Consider the following 24214-nt stretch of genomic DNA (forward strand, 5'->3'; position numbering starts at 1 on the left):
ATGTCGATAATGAAAAAGATGTATTGGGATCTGCATTTATAGACATTCTGAACTCTATTGGTGTTAGACAACACGTTTCAGGACCTACTCATTGTCGAAATCATACTCTAGATTTAATACTGTCACATGGAATTGATGTTGATAGTGTTGAATTATTCAGCCAAGTGATGATATCTCAGATCATTATTTAGTTCTGTGTAAACTTCATATAGCCAAAATTGTAAATTCTACTTCTTGTTACAAGTATCGAAGAACCATCACTTCTACCACAAAAGACAGCTTTTTAAGTTATCTTCCTGATGTATCCGAATTCCTTAGCATATCCAAAACCTCAGAACAACTTGATGATGTAACAGAAACTATGGACTCTCTCTTTTCTAGCACTTTAAATACAGTTGCTCCTTTACGGTTAAGAAAGGTTAAGGAAAACAGTTTGACGCCATGGTATAATGAGCATACTCGCACCCTAAAGAGAGCAGCCCGAAAAATGGAGCGCAGCTGGAGGAAAACAAAACTAGAGGTATTTCGTATTGCTTGGCGGGAAAGTAGCATATCCTACCGAAAAGCATTAAAAACTGCTAGATCTGATTACTTTTCTTCTCTTTTAGAAGAAAACAAACATAACCCCAGGTATTTATTCAATACAGTGGCTAAATTAACGAAAAATAAAGCCTCAACAAGTGTTGACATTTCCCAACACCACAGCAGTAATGACTTTATGAACTACTTTACTTCTAAAATCGATACTATTAGAGATAAAATTGCAACCATTCAGACGTCAGCTACAGTTTCGCATCAGACAGTGCACTATAGACCCCCTGAGGAACAGTTCCACTCATTCTCTACTATAGGAGAGGAAGAATTGTATAAACTTGTTAAATCATCTAAACTTACAACATGTATGTTAGACCCTATACCATCTAAGCTCTTAAAAGAGGTGCTTCCAGAAGTCATAGGTCCTCTTCTGACTATTATTAATTCCTCATTGTTATTAGGACATGTCCCCAAAACCTTCAAACTGGCTGTTATTAAGCCTCTCATAAAAAAGCCACAACTTGACCCCAGAGAACTAGTTAATTATAGACCAATCTCGAATCTCCCTTTTCTGTCCAAGATACTAGAAAAGGTGGTATCCTCACAATTATATTCCTTCTTAGAGAAAAATGGTATATGTGAGGATTTCCAGTCAGGATTTAGACCGTATCATAGTACTGAAACTGCTCTCCTTAGAGTTACAAATGATCTGCTCTTATCATCTGATCGTGGGTGTATCTCTCTATTAGTTTTATTGGATCTTAGTGCTGCGTTTGACACAATTGACCACAACATTCTTTTGCATAGACTTGAACACTTTGTTGGCATCAGTGGAAGTGCATTAGCATGGTTTAAATCATACTTATATGACCGCCATCAGTTCGTAGCAGTGAATGAAGATGTATCATATCGATCACAAGTGCAGTATGGAGTACCTCAAGGCTCAGTTCTAGGGCCGCTACTCTTCACGCTTTATATGTTACCCTTGGGAGATATCATCAGGAAACATGGTGTTAGCTTTCACTGTTATGCTGATGATACGCAGCTCTATATTTCCTCGCAGCCCGGTGAAACACACCAATTTGAAAAACTAATGGAATGCATAGTCGATATAAAAAATTGAATGACGAGTAATTTCTTACTGCTAAATTCAGAAAAAACAGAGGTGTTAATCATAGGGCCTAAAAACTCTACTTGTAATAACCTAGAACACTGTCTAAGACTTGATGGTTGCTCTGTCAATTCTTCGTCATCAGTTAGGAACCTAGGTGTGCTATTTGATAGCAATCTTTCCTTAGAAAGCCACGTCTATAGCATTTGTAAAACTGCATTTTTACATCTCAAAAATATATCTAAATTACGGCCTATGCTCTCAATGTCAAATGCAGAAATGTTAATCCATGCATTTATGACTTCAAGGTTAGATTATTGTAATGCTTTATTGGGTGGTTGTTCTGCACGCTTGGTAAACAAACTACAGCTAGTCCAAAATGCAGCAGCAAGAGTTCTTACTAGAACCAGGAAGTATGACCATATTAGCCCGGTCCTGTCCACACTGCACTGGCTCCCTATCAAACATCGTATAGATTTTAAAATATTGCTTATTACTTATAAAGCCCTGAATGGTTTAGCACCTCAGTATTTGAATGAGCTCCTTTTACATTATACTCCTCTACGTCCGCTACGTTCTCAAAACTCAGGCAATTTGATAATACCTAGAATATCAAAATCAACTGCGGGCGGCAGATCCTTTTCCTATTAGGCGCCTAAACTCTGGAATAACCTACCTAACATTGTTCGGGAGGCAGACACACTCTTGCAGTTTAAATCTAGATTAAAGACCCATCTCTTTAACCTAGCATACACATAACATACTAATATGCTTTTAATATCCAAATCCGTTAAAGGATTTTTAGGCTGCATTAATTAGGTAAACTGGAACCGGAACACTTCACATAACACCGTACTTTCTACATCATTAGAAGAATGGCATCTACGCTAATATTTGTCTGTTTCTCTCTTGTTCCGAGGTCACCGTGGCCACCAGATCCAGTCTGTGTCCAGATCAGAGGGTCACTGCAGTCACCCGGATCCAGTACGTATCCAGACCAGATGGTGGATCAGCACCTAGAAAGGACCTCTACTGCCCTGAAAGACAGCGGAGACCAGGACAACTAGAGCCCCAGATACAGATCCCCTGTAAAGACCTTGTCTCAGAGGAGCACCAGGACAAGACCACAGGAAACAGATGATTCTTCTGCACAATCTGACTTTGCTGCAGCCTGGAATTGAACTACTGGTTTCGACTGGTCAGAGGAGAACTGGCCCCCCAACTGAGCCTGGTTTCTCCCAAGGTTTTTTTCTCCATTCTGTCACCGATGGAGTTTCGGTTCCTTGCCGCTGTCGCCTCTGGCTTGCTTAGTTGGGGTCACTTCATCTACAGCGATATCGTTGACTTGATTGCAAATTAAAACAGACACTATTTAAACTGAACAGAGATGACATCAATGAATTCAATGATGAACTGCCTTTAACTATCATTTTGCATTATTGAGACACTGTTTTCCAAAAGAATGTTGTTCAGTGCTTTGGCGCAATGTATTTTGTTTAAAGCACTATATAAATAAAGGTGATTGATTGATTGATTGAGTGTGTGTTGTGATGTTTCTATCAGCTGTTTGGACTCTCATTCTGACGGCACCCATTCACTGCAGAACATCCATCGGTGAGCAAGCGATGTAAATGCTACATTTCTCCAAATCTGTTCTGATGAAGAAACACACTCATCTACATCGTGGATGACCAGAGGGTGAGTACACTGTCAGTGGATTTTCATTTTAGGTTAACTATTCAAAAATGTAGACACTTTAAATGTTCATTTGCAATTTTTGTAAGAGTCCCGAGTGCCTCGGTTGTTCCTAACATCACATAGCCACTGTTGGGAAGAGCTCAAATGTGCAGAAGACACTGGAAAACCCCCCAAAATGTGCAGAACCTGGAGGATTCACAATGCACACAGTTGGATGGAAACTTCTAAAGTGGCCAAGTTGTGTAACTTATTTTGTCTTGCGAAATTTGTGCGATTACGCACACAGGATGGTTGGCTGTTGTTAACTATTTAAACGAATGAACTGCTCATCATCACAGGATGACATTTATCGTGTTATATTTATGATAAATTAATCTCACGCTGCCAAATGACCTGTATTTCAAAGTCTGCATAAAGTCAAACCTGAAAATAATCAAAATAGAAACTGTATGTGCAGAGGGAATATCAACTGTGTAAGATCTGTTTACATCAGTTTACTTCTTCAAACAGATTCAAACTTTACACCATGTCTCCTTGTTTTAATCACATTAAATCTGCATTCACATCTGTATTCTCTAATTACTATATGAAAGCAGTATATCGTTTACAGACCAATAATATGACGTGGATAAAATAAACATCAGCTGGGCATTTTAATGCAGGATAGCACATAACAACAAGGTTATCTTACACATTCTCACAGGAAATCTCATGAAGACATAACTGCATAGCGATGAGACCGTTTTTGGTTGAAGCAAAGCAATAAAGGAATGTCAGTGAGTCTCGTTTATAATATCGATCGCTTCTTTAAACATATCACATATTTATTTTTGAGAAAATAAAGAACTACAAAACCCCTTCGTCAGCGTTCTGTAACATGTGGGGAGCATTAGTTATCCCTGAGATAAGTTACGTCTAAGAATGATCTATTTGTTTTAATCCCAACCTGCAAAATGCATGGTCAGTGGATCCGGATGACACAGAAAGCAATGAGTTTTTAATAAAATATAGTATTTAAAGGCTGGTATTATGAGAACAACATGGACAGGGCTTTCCGACCAGGTTCACTACATTTGTGCTTCACTTCTTGCATTTCTAAGGCTAATTTTTGACACTTCCATAGAACAGAACTTACATATCATGCGTCAGATGTTAATATTCAGCTCGGGTCACATTTACATTTCAAATTCATGGTAGTGTTTGCTTTTGCTGTTTTTTTTTTTTTTGGTCTGAAACATTTCATTTTTAAAGTTTGCTCATGTCTCAATATAGAGTTCGCCACCACAAATATTTTCTTTTCTCAGTATTTTTGTCATTTTCTAGTAAAAACTAGAAGCTATTCTTAAAAATACATTCTTTCTAGATATACATTTATTGTAATTACAGTTTCAGGCATAAATACGGAGGATAACTGCAGTCACATTAGTGAAGTTTCAGAGAAAAGCTCTGTTGGCAGTAGTGTGCAGTAGTGGCAGACTTTTTTTTTTTTTAAGTAAGCAGTTTTCTATTGGTCAGTGTGGTGACTCCACCTGAACCCATTGCCAAATTTGCTGGGAAAACTTTCATCAATACACAAAATTCCAGATCACTTGGATTTCTATTGAAATTTCTCAATTTCACTAGTGAAAATTCACCAAAGAGCAAATGTGATCGCACTTTCATTACTTACACTAACCACACTTTTACATACACAAAATATATGACCCTTTAAGCAGGAGAAAATAGCATTTCGATTTCATTTTACATAGGCTTTTGAAAAAAAAAAAAAAAAAAATCTCCCTCAAAAGTGATTATTGCTGAAGGTCCATGTCCTTACTGCTCTCTACATTGGTTTACATCTGTAATACTGAGGACAGAAGAGAGAGGGCAGTGTCATTTGTCCCAGTTAACGGCTGCTGCTGGGTTTTCATCCTCACGGTGAAGCTTTGTTGTTGTTGTTGTACGTGAACTGGATCTCATGCCTGTTATTCTGGAGGGCCGATGTCTCCTGAGTTCTGAGTTCATCCAGCTTCCTCCACAGTTCCTCCCGTTCCTGCTCTTTCTTCTTCTCTCTGAGGACAGAGGTGATGGCGATCATGAGCCGTGTCGTTTTGAACTGAACGAGAAGAGCAAAGACTTGATCTCACCTCTGTCTGTCACATTTGTAAGAGGCCGTCAGTTCATCGAACAGCTTGCTGTTCATCTCCATCAGTGTTTTTAATACATTGTACACCAGGGCCACGATCGTCCTGAAACAATTAAAAGAGAGTAACTACATGTCATTTCTTCAATAAGTTGAATAAAACGGGTTCAAAACGGCATTTAAAGAGCTACTAGTACATTCATTAAAATGTCTATTTTTGGGGGTTTGGGAATGAAGGAAACAAATGATTCCTTAAATAAAATGTGGAAATTATCAAACGAAAAATCCTCAACATACGGGTTCCAGTGTTCTTTGGAGATCCGGTACAGGTTTCCAAACATGATGGGAAGGATTTTGGCATTATTCTCCTCGATTAGACTCAAAATGTATTCATTGTTCCAGTAGTACAGCGCTCGCTCCGCGACCTGCAAATATCAGCGATAATGAAACATACACCCCCCTTCAAAACCTAAGGAAATGAACACTTTCATTCAGCAGAGACCCATTTAACTGATTCAAAGTGACAGTAAAGGTAACATTCATACTGTTACAAATGATTCATGTTTTAAATAAATGCTATAACTTTCAAAGAATCCTGTCAATATTAAACAGCACGACTGTTTTCAACATTTTATTCAAAAGCTTTTATTATAGCAGGTCGTTGACCTTGCAATTAATTATCTTTATTGCAATTGTCTATTTATTTAGGAAATCTACTGTATGTGGCATGGATTTGATTCTATATTAAAGTAATTGGAAACTGCATTTGTAACCAGCTGTTGTTTCCCTACAAGCTGTGATTAAAGACTCTGCTCAGAAACTAACAATACACTCTACCTGAAAATGAGGGCTGGCTACACATTTAGAGATCTGCTTAAATAAAGGCTCCTGAATCTTCTTGAACTGCGTTGGTTCGATAACGTCCAGGATCTCTTCAATTTCCCCCAGAAACATGACCTAACAGAGCAGAGACGCTCATCAGACATCTCAGTCGGCAGATATAGTGGACAAAAGAGAACAGCCATCACATTGCCACTGATAATGCATTTGTTCGTTTTTGTGACGACTGGCTCAGATGGATTACCTCTTTCTGACTACATGTCTTAGGCCAAAATTTAAGAAGGCCACGAACCACCTAAGAGGAAACAGAAAAGATGCACGTTGGATAAATCTTCAAACTCTGATGTCTGAGGGACTTGCTCTCATGGTGCCACAGCCTAGTGCTTTAATATCTGGTATAGTTCATAAGTTCATAAATTGTTGCTGGAGGGGTTTAACATTCACAATTGAGGCCTTGATAAAGGCACTTAACTTGAAACTACTCCAGAGGGATCTTCCCTGTAATAAGTGCACTGGAAGTCAAATTAGTCCATTAGTACTGTATTTACATATACATATGTGACACATCATCGAAGCATTGAAGAAATAAGCTTTCAAGAGTACAGCTGTAAAGCTAAGTGTGTTGTTGGCTCAAATAAACTGAAATGGGACGGTGTGAGGGTGAGGTGAGGTGAGCAGTACCACTTCAGTGAGGGTCGGGTCCTTTTCTGAGAACTGAACCACACAGTAGGCCAGCTGAAACACAACAGGGAGAACAGTAGATACGAAACAAGAGATGGTTTGTGCAAACATAATCCACATGCCAAATAATTTCTTATCAGCCTTGCTTATGAATAGGAAAAAAGATCACGGGATTGATTTCTCTGCCTATAAAATTTTTCATGACTGTGAAACTGTAAGATGTGCAAAATAATATAGAATAAATACACCTGCAGGCTGGGAATTAGCCCCCCCCCCTCTTTTTAAATGATGTATGGATACACCATCATATTTAAGAAAGTTTTAGATCTTAAAATATTACTGACAATACAGAAGTTATCCTTAGGTCATTTTTAAAAATCATTGTGAAGGATTTGCAGTGCGTTTCGTTATATGCATGTGTTTTGATGATTTGCAGCACGCTTCGTTATATGCATGTGTTGTGAGGATCTGCAGCATGCTTCGTTATATGCATGTGATGTGATGATTTGCAGCACGTTTCGTTATATGCATGTGTGTGTTGTGAGGATCTGCAGCGTATTTCGTTATATGCATGTGTTGTGATGATTTGTAGCGTGTTTCATTATATGCATGTGTTGTGAGGATTTGTAGCGTGTTTCATTATATGCATGTGTTGTGAGGATTTGTAGCGTGTTTCGTTATATGCATGTGTTGTGAGGATTTGTAGCGTGTTTCATTATATGCATGTGTTGTAAGGATTTGTAGCGTGTTTCATTATATGCATGTGTTGTGATGATTTGTAGCGTGTTTCGTTATATGCATGTGTTGTGAGGATCTGCAGCATGCTTCGTTATATGCATGGGTTTTGATGATTTGCAGCATGCTTCGTTATATGCATGTGTGTGTTGTGAGGATCTGCAGCGTTTCGTTATATGCGTGTGTGTGTTGTGAGGATTTACAGCGCGTTTCATTGTATGTATGTGTTGTGAATGATTTGCAGCGCGTTTCGTTATATGCATATGTTGTGTTGTCTTGTATTGTCAAACTGATGAAGATGATTGTTTTTTTTTGCTAGTGTTTTTTCAATATGCATGTGTTTTCTTAAATTGTAGCGAGTTGAGCTCTCTCAGCCACCGTACTTCACTTAACAAATATGATAGAGCAGGCTTTACCTGTGCGTGGAACAGTGCGAGTCCTTTGGCAGTGTGCAGGGGAATGAGGATCTTCATGAGGAACTGCTTGTGTTCAGCCTTCAGCGGCAGAGCAAAGCCATTGATGATACTGCGATTAGAAAGCCAGCAGCACAACTGATGACTTGTTTAACATTAGGGGACTGCAGGAAGCCAACACCAACACCAGCTGCCAAATAACCTTTTACCCAGCTATCCATTAAATGATCTCTGTGAACAGAACGAAGCTAAGACTCACCTGCCCAGAATCTCAAGGAGCTCAGCAACTCCATTAAAGTGCTCCGTTTCATAGATGTATCTGGGAAATTATATGAATGATTTACATTCCACATAAAATATAACAATATAATGCAAACATAATATAATATAATTACAATATATAAACTTAAATACGTTTTTTTTTACTAAATGCACAATCCATAATCAAAAAGTTATCTGTACATTAGTTGAAATTCATAAGCCATAAGCCATTTTTTTTCTTTCCCCATATTTCCCCAGCTGTATTTATTAGACTCAAAAAAAGAAGTAAAAACAATAACATTTTAAAATAACTGTTTTTTTTATTTTAATATACTTTAAAATCTAATATATTCCAGAGATGCAAAGCTGTATTTTCAGAATCATTCCTCCAGTCTTCAGTGTCACATGATCCTTCAGAAATCATTATTATTAAATCCTGAAACATTTCTTATTATTATCATCATTATTGAAAACAGTTGTGCTGCTTTATATTTTAAGTGGGGTAGAAAGTTTAAAAGGACAGCATCTTTTGAAATGGAAATCTTTTCTAAAATGATAAATCTTGCAGCGGTCACGTTTGATAAATGTATTTATTAATTTCGTGCATCCTTTCCGAATCAAAGTATTCCTTTCTTTCAAACAACTTTTGAATAGCACTGCACACAGATATAAGAGGGTTTTCTTACCTTAGAAAAATGTTGTTGATCTGTTTCCGAACAAAGGCACGCAAACCCAGAAACTTCCCATAGATGCGATGCAGAATCGTTTTTATAAACTCTCTCTCTCGAGGGTCTTCACTGTCAAACAGTTCTAAGAGCTGGAAAAAAAAAAATTTACTTCATTATTACAGTATGAGGTTTCAACCTTGAAATAACAACCATCTTGTTGTTTTATTACGCTTTTTAATTTTCGAAAAAAAAAAAAAGATATTTCATGGCATGCGATATACAATTTGTACCCAGCTGAGACTCTTAATGGAAGGTTTTATGGAGTGGTTTGATCTGGCAGCATCACATTAGACTGTCTGCACAGGACGGCGTTATGTAATGCTACCTTTAGCCTCCAGACAATGAATCCCTGCCATGACTGATGTATTTGACAACAGCCTTTATGCAACCTGACATTATTAGTAAATGAGTCCAACCTCAATCACATTAATGACACAATTAATGATGTCTAAAACATTAGTAACTCTAAATCAGAATATAAACAGGATTAAAATTGCTCATCCTCCACATGACTATGAGTAAGATAGTATAAAAGAGCAGCTGACCATAGCTCTGTCACCCTAAAATAAAGCACTAGATAGATAGATGTGTCTGCTGTCTGTCATTATGTTCTCCATCACCGGCCTGGACTACAGTGCTGCCTCTTTCCTTCCTGTGGTGTAAACATCAGGGCGCTATTTAAAGCAGCCCAGGAAACGCTAGCATCATGGAAACTCGCTTTTACCCGCTTCTGCACTGACTCTACATTCCAGAGCATTCAGTGCGCTCAGGGGGAATGAGCGGGTCGATACACACAGCTGATGACCCACTGCGTCACGCAGGAACAGACACTGACTGAGGCAGATCCAAAAAAGAGGAAGAGCCCAGGCCTAACAAGCGTATAATTTCATTATTTCTAAATATTTACCACTTCAGCTATAAGTCAGGGAAGCTATATTAAATATTTTTGCTATTAAAGTTGTTTCCTAAAAGAAAATGCATGTTCGTAATCTGTCTTTTTAATTCCACATTTCTGAAAATCTTTAAAACAGGACAAATTAACTTCAGAACCAAAACTGTGTAAAATAAGATTATTTTCTTTTAGTCCCTATTTAAGCCAGAGGATACCAAATCAGTGTGTTTTTAGGGATTATTTTCACTAAACAGTTAAAAATGCATGCTTACAACAACAATTATTTATATATTTTCTTTAATTACAGCATTTTTTGTACATATATAAGTAATATTTTATGCAACACGATTATGCTGCTTTAAAATAAAATGACAAATGGCAAGAAAAATTATAAGAACAAAATAATTACTATTATTCGCAAAGAATATTTGTTTTGGGGAAAATAATATGAATGATTTTATTTTTTATATTATATTTATAGAAGTAAAATTCATCAAAGTTCATTTACCTGTAGCACAAACTTCTGGTCAATATAACGTTTTGCAGTACTTGGCTGGAAGTCTGGATTTTCTAGGAATCGAAGGAAAAACTCATACACCAACTGAAAAGAAACAAAAGACAATATTTAATATTTCTCTAATGTTTTACACATGTAGAAACAATATCATAACATATAGCTTGCTTGCTTAAATAAATAAATAAACACATACATAATATCTACATTGTACTCTACAGCCTTTACAAAAGTTTTTTTTTTTAAGACTTATTTAATTTATACACATGCTGTGCTGTGCATAAAGTTAATTAAATATAATACTACATAAGAAATAATTTGTAAATAAGCAAACAATGAGCTATAAAATGTGAGAGCTGACCTGCATGTGTGGCCAGGAGGCTTCTAGAGTAGGTTCATCTTCTTCTGGGTCAAAGTCAGGGTTTTCACTGGGTGGAAGCGCTCTGAAAATATTTGTGCTAACCTGGAAACAGAAACGATTAAGAGTTTACTTCCACAATAAGGAAGAGATTTCTAGTTTTGTTAAAAAACAGATAAATTCCCTTACGAAAAAGATGTTTACTCAAGTGTGCTATTAGTATACTTCTTTTAAACTAAAATAGGAAAGTGATCTTTTAGTTAACTTTTTATGTACTTCTCAGAAATATACTTAAAATGACATTTAAGTATACTTGACTTATAAAAAGTCTAAATATATTGTAGCTACACTCCTAGAATCTGTGTCTTCGTTATTATACGGTAGAGGGCGCTAGTACACATCTTCTGCACAGAATAATAAAAAAAAACACAAGTGAAGAAGAAAAAAAGAAACACCAGATACTAACAAATGTAACACGATCATCTGACATGAAACAGCATCAAAACTGTAACGTTATGGAATAAAATGTCGACCGATGAAGAGGTGATAATTAAGTCAAGCTTTGGGGTGTTGATCGAGTATATACTTATGATTATACTTGCAGTATAAAACTACTGAAGTAGTCGTTTAATGACACTATACTTCAACATATACAAAGTATTTCATTAGAAAACTATCAGTAAACCTATAAGTTTACTTTTAGTATAATTGCAGTACAAACTACAAACACAGAAGTAAAATACTTTAAAGTACTCAAAGTATTCAACTGATATACTTAAAGTATACTTAAAAGTATAATTTTATATAATAGAAAGTGGGCCAATTTAGTCCCAAGGAGTTTTGAAACTTTATACCTACAAGTATACTACTAGAATACTGATATTTGTATACTTGCTATATAAAGTATACTTAAAAATAAACTTGATGTATACTACTTTTTCGTAAGGGTTGTTTGGTGGACATCACATGAATGCTGACCATGGTGGTGATCTCAGGATAGACGGGCTCTACCAGAACTCCTCTGTTAGTGGACACATAATCCACAAGTTCACTGAGAGTGGCTCGTTTGGTCTCTTTGCCCTTTAGGTCAGTCACTGTGTCATAAAAGTCGAACATTACGCAGCACTGCTGTAGTTTCTGCATGAACAGCTCGTGCTGCTCTGTGGAAGAGGCATCTGAAATGATGAAAGAAAAAAAAAACACATTTCTTTATTCTCCTGTAATGTCAATTCACAAAAAAAATATTTTTATAAACAAATAATGAGGCACTTGAACTCAAACTAAACAAAACAAGACATGGCAGAACAGAAACAAAAGCAAAACAAAATCAAGAAAATAAACAAAAAAAGTAAATAAAACAAAAACATGAAATAATGCAAAGCAAAATGAAAGCAAGACAACTAAAGAAAACATGGCAGAACAAAAACAAAAAACACCAAATCATCAAAGAGATGTGCATTTACACAATACTTCAAGATCAGATGTGTCTGGACACTTCCATCTAATTTACATTTAGCTCATAATTTCAATAAAGACTGAGGTTCTTACTGCAACATGATAACATAAGATTTAAGATTTTTATTTCAACAGCAAAAAAATTTTGCTGATTAAATGACAATTAAAAACACTTACACTTGACATTGATTCAACATTAAATCACATCTACATTTAGACATTGACAGTGTTAGTGTTATATGGGAAATCACAAGCATGCAGTGTTCAATGACATCTGCATCTTATTTCACCAAAACTAATATGTTTGATACCTAGTCTAGTCCAATTATTTGGGAGTGTATACGCACACTACAGCAAGCTGAATGCTTGAGTGGACAGGAATGCTGTAATATAGACTTGAGAGTGTGTCTAATGCCAGTAATCGGGATGAACTCCCCTGCAGTAAGAAGGGAGGCAATATGACAGCTGGGGAGCTCTAAAACAAAAGGCTCCTCACCAGCAGATATTTTTGCATCAATTTTTTTTTGTACTTTATAAATGCGCCTACCTTGAACAATTAATTGGTAGACTTTAGCGAAGAGAAATTAATATGTTTCTCTTTGTAACATTTTATTTAAATGATACTTATTCGTCCTCTGAAGTGACTTTCTCTTATGCTGATGTCAATCTGAAGGCATAATGATGTTTCACTTTGTTCCAACCACCTGTAAGCCACACATGAAACTAGCTTTAGCAAACACAGAGATAGTGTACAAGCTTCCCTCTCAAAACTCTACTGCAGGCCCATAGGGGTGAATATGTTTTACTTGGATGTCGAAATTTTCTAATTACTTTGATCTATACATGCAGACCACTGACAAATAAACAACATTGATTATATCGTTATAATGGCACCTGCCAAGAGGTGGGATATTATTAATATTTTATATATATATATATATTTAGCAGCAAGTAAACAGTCTGTTCTTGAATTTTATGTGGTGGAAGCAAAAAAAAAATGGTCAAGTTAAAAGATCTGAGTGACTTTCCCTGCGTGTTCATCCCTATGACCTACTCCCTTTAAAGTGTTTACCCTTCGGAATGAGAACTTTGAAGGGTTTAAGGGTGTAAACAACAACTGTTTACACCCTGTTTCTGTAAGTGTCCTTCTGCTTCATCATCCCACGCCCACATGGAGGCGCCATGATCATGAAAAGGATCAGCACAAAGGATCATGGGGTCTCGAAGTGTCAATAAATTATCAATAAATTGTACTCTTTGAAATCCTTCATTCCGAAGGGCCCTTTGAAGTGGCCAGTTTTGAGCTCTTTGGTTTGTAATAGTGTTGGGCGATATGGTCATTTTTCAAATCGTCATATCGTCAGCCCATGAGATCGATGAAACACAATATTATCGTGCATGGGTGGAGCAAGAGAGAGACTCTTTGTTCTTGTCATAGCATAACTATTTGGTGTTTTAAACCGCGCAGGTGCGCGAGAGAGAACCAATGGAATCACCAATAATCGAAAAAATACTTTCAAACATACTGATAAACTAACGTTGAATATAAAAATAAATATTTAAAACAGCTAGTTCATGTATAGTCAGACGCAACTGTCATATCGCACGTCCTGTGACAAATTTGCCGCATCTGCAGACCGGAGTTATCAGTCTAAATGTTCTGCAAAATCAGTCAACGGTGAAAATCAATAGTCGATTTCATTTAAAGTCCAACAGTTTAACACTAATATTGGACATAAACAAACACGTTAAATATAAAGTATTAAATACATGAACTATATGTGGAGTAAAGTTGAATTGAACTGATGCATCAGTCATACAGTGCTAAGGACCGCGCGCCTCATGATGAGACCGACGCACTGCTACAGAAACAAGAATGAGATGCATTCTAACATAACTGTGGAATTAAACTCAGTTAGTGAGGACTCTTTAAAATATTGCACATATATAGGCCCTTCAGATTACTTTTTAAGTGCAATGAAATTCCTTATAGCTGCAGACGATGTATGTCTGTTTGTGGATGGAGACTTTGTAATGGCCTGTATGTACTGTAATGTACTGTAATATATATATATATATATATATATATATATATATATATACACAGTACAGACCAAAAGTTTGGACACACCTTCTCATTCAAAGAGTTTTCTTTATTTTCCTGACCATGAAAATCGTAGATTCACAATGAAGGCATCAAAACTATGAATTAACACATGTGGAATTATATATGGAATTATATACATAACAAAAAAGTGTGAAACAACTGAAAATATGTCATATTGTAGGTTCTTCAAAGTAGCCACCTTTTGCTTTGATGACTGCTTTGCACACTCTTGTCCTTCTCTTGATGAGCTTCAAGAGGTAGTCACCTGAAATGGTCTTCCAACAGTCTTGAAGGAGTTCCCCGAGAGATGTAGTATATTGTCTTATGTTGTGTTTTCCTTTATGTAAACTTTCATGTACAGCGCCTGGAGAAAGCAACTTTTAAATGTGTTATATAAAATAAATGTATTATTATTGTTATTATTATTATATGGCTTTTCTGGAATCCAGTGGTTAGTACCTAAAAAAATAATGCAAGGAACACCAATGCAGCAATGGAAGAAGGTTGCCTGGTCTGATGAATCATGTTTTCTTTTAGATCAAGTGGATGGCCTGCCTAGGTGCATATGTGTTGTTTACCTGGCAGCAGGATGCACTATGGGAAAAATGCAGACAAGACGATTTCGTGTTATCGTAGCTCCTAAAAGAGGTGCTTCCAGAAGTCATAGATCTTCTTCTGACTATTATTAATTTGTCATTGCAATAGGGATACAGTATGTCCCCAAAACCTTCAAACTGCCTGTTATTAAACTCCAATAGTTAATTACAGATGGATCTCGGATCTTCCTTTTCTGTCCAAATATACAATAAAAGGTAGTATCCTCACAATTATATTCCTTCTTGGAGAAAAATATTATATGTGAGGATTTCCAGTCAGGATTTAGACTGTATCATAGTACTGAGACTGCTCTCCTTAGAGTTACAAATGACCTGCTCTTATCATCTGATTGTGGTTGTGTCTCTGTATTAGTGCTATTGGATCTTAGTGCTGCGTTGGACACTATTGATCATAACATTCTCTTGAATAGACTAGAAAACTTTGCTGGCATTAATGAAAGTGCGTTAGCATGGTTCAAATCATACTTGACTGCCATCAATTCATTGCAGTGAATGAAGAGGTATGCAAATCGATCACAAGTGCAGTATGGAGTACCTCAAGGCTCAGTACTAAGGCCGTTACTTTTCACACGTTACCCATGGGAGATATCATCAGGAAGCATGGTGTTAGCTTTCACTGTTATGCTGATGATACTCAGCTCTATATTTCTTCGAGGCCCGGAGAAACATACCAGTTTGAAAAATTTACGCAATGCATAGTCGATATAAAAACCTGGATGAGGAGTAATTTCTTAATGCTAAATTCTGAAAAAAAAAAAAAAAAACTAACAAAACAGAGGTGTTAATTATAGGACCTAAAAACTCTGTAATAACCTAGAATGCCATTTAAGACTTGATGACTACTCTGTCAATTCTTCGTCATCAGTTAGGAACCTAGGTATGTTATTTGATAACAATCTTTCTTTTGAAAGCCACATTTCTAGCATTTGTAAAACTGCATTTTTCCATCTCAAAAATACATCCAAATTAAGACCTATGCTCTCAATGTCAAATGCAGAAATGTTAATCCATGCGTTCATGACTTCAAGGTTAGATTATTGTAATGCTTTATTGGGTGGTTGTTCTGCGCCCTTAGTAAACAAACTACAGCTAGTCCACAATGCAGCTGCTAGAGTTCTTACTAGAACCAGGAAGTATGACCATACAAGCTCTAATTGCACTATAGTCCGCTGCATTCTCAAAACTCTAGTAATTTGATAATACCTAGAATATCAAAATCAACTGTGGGCGGCAGACACGTCAAATCTATTAAAGGCTGCATTAATTAGGAAAACCGGAACTGGGAGTGGGAACACATCCCATAACACATGATGTACTTGCTACATCATTAGAAGATCAGATGGTCACTGCAGTCACCCAATTCCATTACGTATCCAGCTCAGATAGTGGATCAGCACCTAAAGAAGACCTTTACATCCCTGAAAGACAGCGAAAACCAGGACAACTAGGTGAGCCCCAGATACAGATCCCCTGTAAAGACCTTGTCTCAGATGACCACCTGGACAAGACCACAGGAAACAGATGATTCTTCTGTACAATTTGACATTGCTGCAGCCTGGACTTGAACTACTGCTTTCATCTGGTCAGAGGAGAAGAACTGCTTTGTGAAGACCTCTGTAGGGTTTTTTTTTTGAGGAATTTTGCTGCAAGGTAAATACTGAGACACTTTGAATAGAGGAATATAACAAGCTATATAAAGAGGCAAATAAAATGCATGTAATACTAAGTTTCAGACATTGTTCAGAATAGTACAAGCTAGAACAGGTAAAGTTTAATGAAAGTAAAAACAAATCATCCCACCAGCTAGAAATGGTGAACGAAAGTGTAATGATACCATGAGGCGTTGCTCAGTGACCGACCTCAGGCTTCTGGAGGAGGTGTAGACTAGATAAGAGTGAGTGGAAGTAGGAAGGCGCTGAGGTGCCTGTGGCTGTTCTATATTCATGCATCCGTGACTTGAACTTGATCCGAGCCACAACCGGTAGATACAGTGAAGTGTGTGATGTGGACTGAATCATTTGTAGAAGTTTATTGTGCATGATGAAAGTCCAGCCAGAAAAGCACTGCAGTCGTCCAATCTAGAAATGACAAGGGCCTGATGATAAGTTGTCCAGTGTGCTCCGTTAGGATCTTTCTGATTTTGTGCAATGCAACCCTGCATGATAGAGCAGTTTTTGCAATGTGGTCCTTAAAGGTCAGCAGGTCATCAAAGATTACTCTGAGTATTATAAATAATTTACACGTACACACATTTTGCTGCGATGTCAAACTATGCACCACTACCTAGCACAACTGACACAGGGCAGAAATTTGGCATGGGATGATACAAAAATCCACCACTGTTACTGATACTCCTAACTCTCAAACATACTTAGTTTAATTTATAAATAGATAAATAATGTTTAGCCAAGTAAAAACTCCTGAACTTCTGACCTCTGGCACTTTGTGCTCCACTGAGCCACATTAGCTCATGTTCAGGCATACGGCTGAATCCCTCTTAGACTGAAATCCAATAATCTCCCCAATGTAGGTGATTCCTATTTGCCATTCGCTTGGCACAGCTCCTTCCACATCCTTAAATGCATCCTACAAATCCATCAAATGCTAAGTCGGGGAGATCTCTAGTCATTTGGAGAACATTTTCCAAGGCTGACATTTCTGATTTTCCAAAAGTTGGTATTACAAATAACCTAAAGTTATGCAAACACAGAGAACCAATGTAATAAATCAAGAACAGAGGAAAAAAAAAAACGTGTGAAGCAAAGATATCTCATCTCAATTAAAATGATTTAACACTACATGTAGAATTTTATCATGATTTTTCACATGGACTATATTTATGTCTTTTTGGTCTTCAATCCCAAACCATTCCTCATATGTATCTCTAGTCTAATGCCTGGAGCCTTTGAGCCTCTGAAGTTCCAAGAAGTACTTTGAAGGATCATATCTTATGTAAGACACTATAATACCATTGACCTGGGTTAGTGACACGTGAACAGGTCACTCATAAACTGTCTGCATTGCAGCATTTATTATCGGTTCCCTCTACCTATCAAAACATTTTACCACATGCAATGCCTTGTAGAGAATTTACAAATGAAATGTAAGGGCCATAGTTTACATGCTCAATTCTAACAGCAACGTAATGTTTTAGTTTCACACGGATATGGGATCTTGACAGGCCATACACTTGACTGTAATATAATAAACAAAAGGACATATCTCCACTCAGTTAACTGTATCATTACAGACACTGTGCACACTAATAATAAATCAGCAGTGCTCTATAACCAGTGGGATCCTAACTGACATTTAGTTGACCTGAACTTTGGCCATGAACGGCATAAATAATCTGTAAGCCTTGACATTTTGGCACTTGATGAGAATATTAGGCCCAAAATTACTTCACAAAGAATCATTTAACATTGTAGAAATATCTGTTATATATAGGTTTCGCAAAACACCTCTAAAAAGAACTGTTATTATTTTTGCTAATTGTTTATAAATGGTTTACGATCAAAGTGACGTCAAGATTTTGACATTGTTAAAAAAAAAAAAATCTATTTCAAATAAATGTTTTTCATTTGAATTTTCATCGTAGAATCTTGGAAAAATGCATCACGGTTTCCGTAAAAATATTAAGCAGCACAACATTTGTTTTTTTCAACGTTGATAATAACATAAATGTTAGAAATATGTCGAACGTGACACTGAAGACTGGAGTAAAGGCTGCTGAAATTCAGCTTTGCATGACGGGAATAAATCACATTTTAAAATATATTAAAATATAAATAACTTAAAACATAATCATATTTCACAATACTACTGTTTATACTGTACTTCTGATCAAATAAATCAGGCCTCGGTGAGCATTAGAAACTTTTTTTTTTTTACTTAACATTCAACATTTCAAAAAACCTCACAGACCCCTAACGGTAGTGCACCGTAGTAATACAAAGGTGTTCTTGAACGTACAATTTAAATTGATCAATACCATGTTAAATATCAAATCCTGAGCCATGGTACGAATACAGTATTCCAATGGAGATAAAACACAGTGCAGACCTATGTTACCCACACCACACAAGAGAGGACTCAGGAAAAAGTCCTTTTATTAAAGTCAACTAAAAGTGTTTTCTTTCAATTATGTGCGGCTCTTTTTGTACTCTGGTTCTTACAGCTGCCGTCTATCTGTTCCAGGCTTCTGTAAACTTCAATTCATGATGTTTCTTTTCCACTCGGAGAGGATTTAACAGTGAGAGAACAGCGGTGGAAGAGCTGGAAGGGTGCTAACACAACGCCACTGCTCTATTAATACACCTTATGTAACCCATCTGAATGCCAGTGTCCCGGTGTCTTTCCCAGAGAACTTCTGCTTTGAGTCATTCACCACAGAATACAGCCAAGTGACCGCAGAAATGTCAGAACCTCAGAAACAAGTTCATTGACTGCCTTGCTTTTATTTGTTCTCACACACACACACACACACACACACACAGGATGAGTCATTGAATTTGCTGAGGTTCCCATTGACACCCCGGGCGTGTGGTTGCCATGGATACATGGCCCGTCCCCAGGGAGACATAATGTCAGTATAACACAACTGTAAATGCATTTCCCAGTTATACTGAGCACATGGAACAAGCAAATGAGTATATATATATATATATATATATATATATATATATATATATATATATATATATATATATATAATATATATATATATATATAAATAATGGGCATTCTGTCTTTATGGAAAAGCAAAGTGCAGACTAACAGGAGAGTATTGAGAGAAAGAGAAAGGAATTTGATCAGACATCCCATAAGAAATGCATTACAAAGAAAGAAAGATTCTTGGATATGGTTATGGTGAAATTAAAATGTAGTGACATGCTTCTTGAGTCACTTCAAGAAATAAGTAATGCATATTATAATAATTAATACAGCAAGTAGTAAATATAATGATTTAACGATTTAATTTCTGTAACTAAAATGCAGTTATGCTAAACACTCAATATATACATTCAGTATTACTCATTTATTATTTTTATTATTATTATTATTATTAGGAGATTTAACTTAACTTTTTGACTTTCAGAATAAAGGGTGAAATCAGCCACAACAATCAAGATGGTCTAAGTTTGTTTGAATAGTAAGAGCAAACCCGTAAGCATTTATTTATTAGCTGTTTATTTTAACAGATATCACAAATTATAAACACTGACTGAATGTCTTCTTTTTTCGTTCTTTATAACTTTGGAATACCAACAAAACAAAAGACAAAACAAAACACATATGCCTGTTACTGACAATTGTAGGTGTGGGCGGGGCTATGCTCAGGAAACTTGTTTGAAACATCTTTCCATCTGACGACACGAGTGATGCAGCCACGGCTTACAAACAGCTGCCTCTCGATAGAAGGGACGGAAAGTTTGACTCTTTTACACTTAGCGTTTGCTTTAAGGATCGGAAAAAAGGTTATATTTACATGAAAATGTTTTAGAGTATTATGTACAGACAACAACATTGTCAACTGATGAATTGATTGATGAAAGCAACTAAAAAATGTAAAGCCCCCAAAATGCAGTGTATATGAACAGCCAAAAGGCAAAACACAAAATAAAATTTCAGTTGAAAATGGTGTCATGTAAACACAAACTCATTCATTCTTTCACACCATGGCGTAATTAATTACTTAATCACATGGTCACTAAAGTCCCAGCATGACATAGGCCTATTATATTCTATAAAATGTTTCAATAAACCAATATGTAAGCACATATTACAAGTCTTTTTTTATTATTAATATTTTATTAATAAATGAGTTTGTTGTAATAGCTTGTACTAAATCAGTTTGCAGTTATGATTGCACAAGTGATCACTCATTATTTTCTCAGCTCATTAGGAATTAGAGTTCCTCTAAAGAGTTTTCGGTTGAGTGAGTCAGTCAGCTGTTGAACTGAGAACTGCTTGTGTGACTCGAGATTTAGTGAACCAGTTCAACCAACTGATTGAAAAGACCTTACTCATACTGTAAGAATACTGCGTCCCCTTTGCATGAAAGTGAAATATGCATGTTCCTTGTTTTAAATGACTGACATTTGTGGAACCCTAGGGGTGTCCAAACTTGGTCCAGGAAGGACACTTTCCTGCTTGGTTTAGCTACAACTTTCCTCAACACACCTGCCTAGCCTAGATATTGGTTAGCTGCTTCAGGTGGGTTTAATTGAGGCTGGAGCTAAACTTTTCAACATAGTAGCCCTACAGGAGCAGGACTGGACACCCAATTTAGAGCCAAAGATGATGGTATTTATTTCCTAATAATAGGACCATCTTGGTTCCATTTATCATCCACTGTACGGATAATACAATGGAAGGCAATGGGAAACCAAAAATGTTTGGCATTCTTCATCAAAAAGAAAGAAATTCATACCAGTTGTTACTAGTTGGTTAGAACTCTTTAACGAACACTTTTTGGAAAAAAATAAATAAATAAAAAAATCCTATTGGAAAGACACTTGAGGAACCAGAGCCACTGAAAAAGAGGGTGGGCACTGTTGCACTCTACTGACAGATTTACAGAATTGACAACCAAGCAGGGGCGTAGCAGCCATTTTAAAAGTGGGGGGGACAGCTGTATGGTGATTTGACCCAAAGCTGATGTTCATAATAAATTCTAAATAGAATACCATTTGGCATTTTACTTTTTCAAATTTGGGAACATGACATGATAGCTTACAGGAACCTATTTTTGTTAAATCATACTCGAAATTAAAAAATACTGCAGGACTTTGAGACCAATGGGAGACCATCTATAATTTTTTTTTTATGAAATAAAGATATTTTATGATATTTACAATATTTCAGTTGCACTTCATTTGAACAATAACTGTTTTTTTAACAGTTGGACAAAAACAGGTGTTAAATGAGTATACAGATTACATCTACAGTAATTTTATACAACATACATTTTATGAAAAATAAGAGACAGATAATCTGTGAAAAAATCAAGCTCCTCTGGCTCCTCCCAGTGGTCCTATTGCCATTTGCAGAAATACATCACTCCCGGTAAAAAGCAACCAATCAGAGCTGCGGTCCGTAACTTTGTTTGTGTTCAAAATGTAGAAAAATGTATATAATAAGCGAGTACAACATTAATCTATTTTCCAAACCGTGTTTTTGGCTTGTCCTGAATCACTAGGGTGCACCTATAATAAGTGTTTATATTCGGACTATTTTAGATTGCTTCGGGGATACCGCGGCGGAGTAACCCAGTACCTTTGTGATTCTTCATAGACATAAACAGAGAGAAGTAGTTCTGGCTACGATGTTCTTCTGCAAGACGCAAGCAGTTATGTGTATTAACCGCTAAAGCGTCAAAAGTTCCCTACTGCAGCTTTAAGATAGTCAATTTGCTTTTTTTTTTTATACAAATCTCACCTGTACACATTCTGGAGAGGTTGAGCAATAAATATGGGTTCAATAGGTTAAATCATAACATGAAAACTTTATCGCGCGATTCGTGTCATCGCGACATACTGTAACATACTTACAGTGTGTGTTTGAAAAAAGGATGTAATCGTCCTTTGCTTTTTTCTGGGTGCATTTTATCCCAAACGGCCTAATAGCAAAGTGAACAAACGAACGAACGAAAATTCAGAAGAGCAACAAGAGATTTGAAGATCATAGCAGACGCGCCCAGGAGATGATTCGCTCTGTGATTGGCTGAATGTTACTTCACTCAAATCTAAGTAACAAATCAGAGAACACTACAGGAAATATTCACGCTGGATCCTAAACAAAAAAAAAAAAAATTAGCAGGGGTCAGAATCACCCGTTTCTAAAAGTGCGGGGGGCGTGTCCCCCCCGTCTGCTACGCCCCTGCAACCAAGTGACTTCCATAAAACAAAACAAAAAAAGATGACATGAAATGTGGGAAAGCACAGTTTGGAGATATAATGTTGACACAATCAGTGTTTACAGTCTACACTCTCACAAACACAATCCATGAGTTTCCCAGCAGGCAGTTATGGGCCTACTGTAAATAATTCACTCGTGGCTTATCAAAGATGTAAATATATAACTCCAGAGCCAGATTACACTCATATGACAACTTAGGTGCCATTTATTGGAGTGTATTTGTTTTATTTGGTACTTTACAGCATACTGGGAACTCAGGAACCCGAGCAACCCCAATGCTGTCTAGGTAGGCAGCACACTAGGATTGAGACGGAGCCTGCGAGTCTATTTCCAGCGCTTTATCTTGATCCTCTTACCTTTGAGCTGCGGGAGCGCGGAGATCTCCGGAGCCGAGGGCCTGCTGCTGCTCACCGCGAACTGAGACGAGCCCTGACCAGCCCTCTGCCTCTGAGCCTTCCTCACAGACTTCCGCGTGAACCCATCCACTTTCTCGCACGCAGATATCGCCGACATTTCTTAAGCAGGTCTATCCAACGAGCTGTGTTTACAGTGACTGAATGTGCTCTACGTGTGTTCTAGACTGACTGACGTCCCATTGACTTGTGCTGTAAATTAAACTCACAAGACCCCATCCAATGACACGCACTGTGAAGCCACTCATGAAGGCTGCGTGTACTCCAGCAAGCCACAGGTATCCTGCGATGACAATTTGGTCACGTATGACTGTAAAAAACGTAAAGTTAGTTAATAGTAGGCTTTATCATACTGAAATGTTTCAACAAGCGCGCCTTATTAAAACTGTTACGCCACATAACAACTCAAAGTCAGCCGACACACAGCGAGTCACGGTGATCCAGCCGCTAGAAACCGGCACCAGGTATTGTCGACGCGAGGAAAGTTGAACGCGAATCCGGCGTGAAATTCCTCGGATCCGCTGAACTTCATTCAGCTGCTGTTGCGCCTCGCTGGGGTCTAAATATAAAACCCCGTGGCGCGCCTGAGTGACAGAAGGCTCATACAATGAGCGTCCGCGCATACGGTAAGCCCCGCCCCTTGACCAATCAGATTCTCGTTTTAATGGTATTTCGGGAAATATACAAAGCCAAAGCGACTGCGTGTATCCTTGAACTCAAGTGAAAACAGGCAAATGTTGAACCCCTCAAAAGTATAAATACACAAAACGTGTATATTTAAGAACAAAATACCAGCGAGAAATCACAAAATA

The 24214-nt window shown here is 37.1% G+C and overlaps 1 protein-coding gene across 1 annotated transcript; it reads right to left on the minus strand.

Annotated features, from left to right (window-relative positions):
• Window positions 1-3854: 3854 nt before the first annotated feature.
• On the minus strand, window positions 3855-23984 carry ppp2r5a (protein phosphatase 2, regulatory subunit B', alpha isoform). Its single transcript, XM_026291513.1, has 13 exons — window positions 23346-23984; window positions 11866-12062; window positions 10891-10992; window positions 10524-10616; window positions 9082-9212; window positions 8394-8453; window positions 8138-8246; window positions 6987-7040; window positions 6550-6600; window positions 6303-6422; window positions 5763-5890; window positions 5470-5571; window positions 3855-5394 (listed from the first exon to the last, which is right to left on the minus strand). Exons 1-13 carry the CDS (start codon window positions 23500-23502, stop codon window positions 5256-5258), a joined length of 1443 nt encoding a protein of 480 aa, XP_026147298.1. The 5' UTR covers window positions 23503-23984; the 3' UTR covers window positions 3855-5255.
• Between the last annotated feature and the right edge of the window lie 230 nt (window positions 23985-24214).

The sequence above is a fragment of the Carassius auratus genome, chromosome 20 (assembly GCF_003368295.1).
Source record: "Carassius auratus strain Wakin chromosome 20, ASM336829v1, whole genome shotgun sequence".
Taxonomy (NCBI): domain Eukaryota; kingdom Metazoa; phylum Chordata; class Actinopteri; order Cypriniformes; family Cyprinidae; genus Carassius; species Carassius auratus.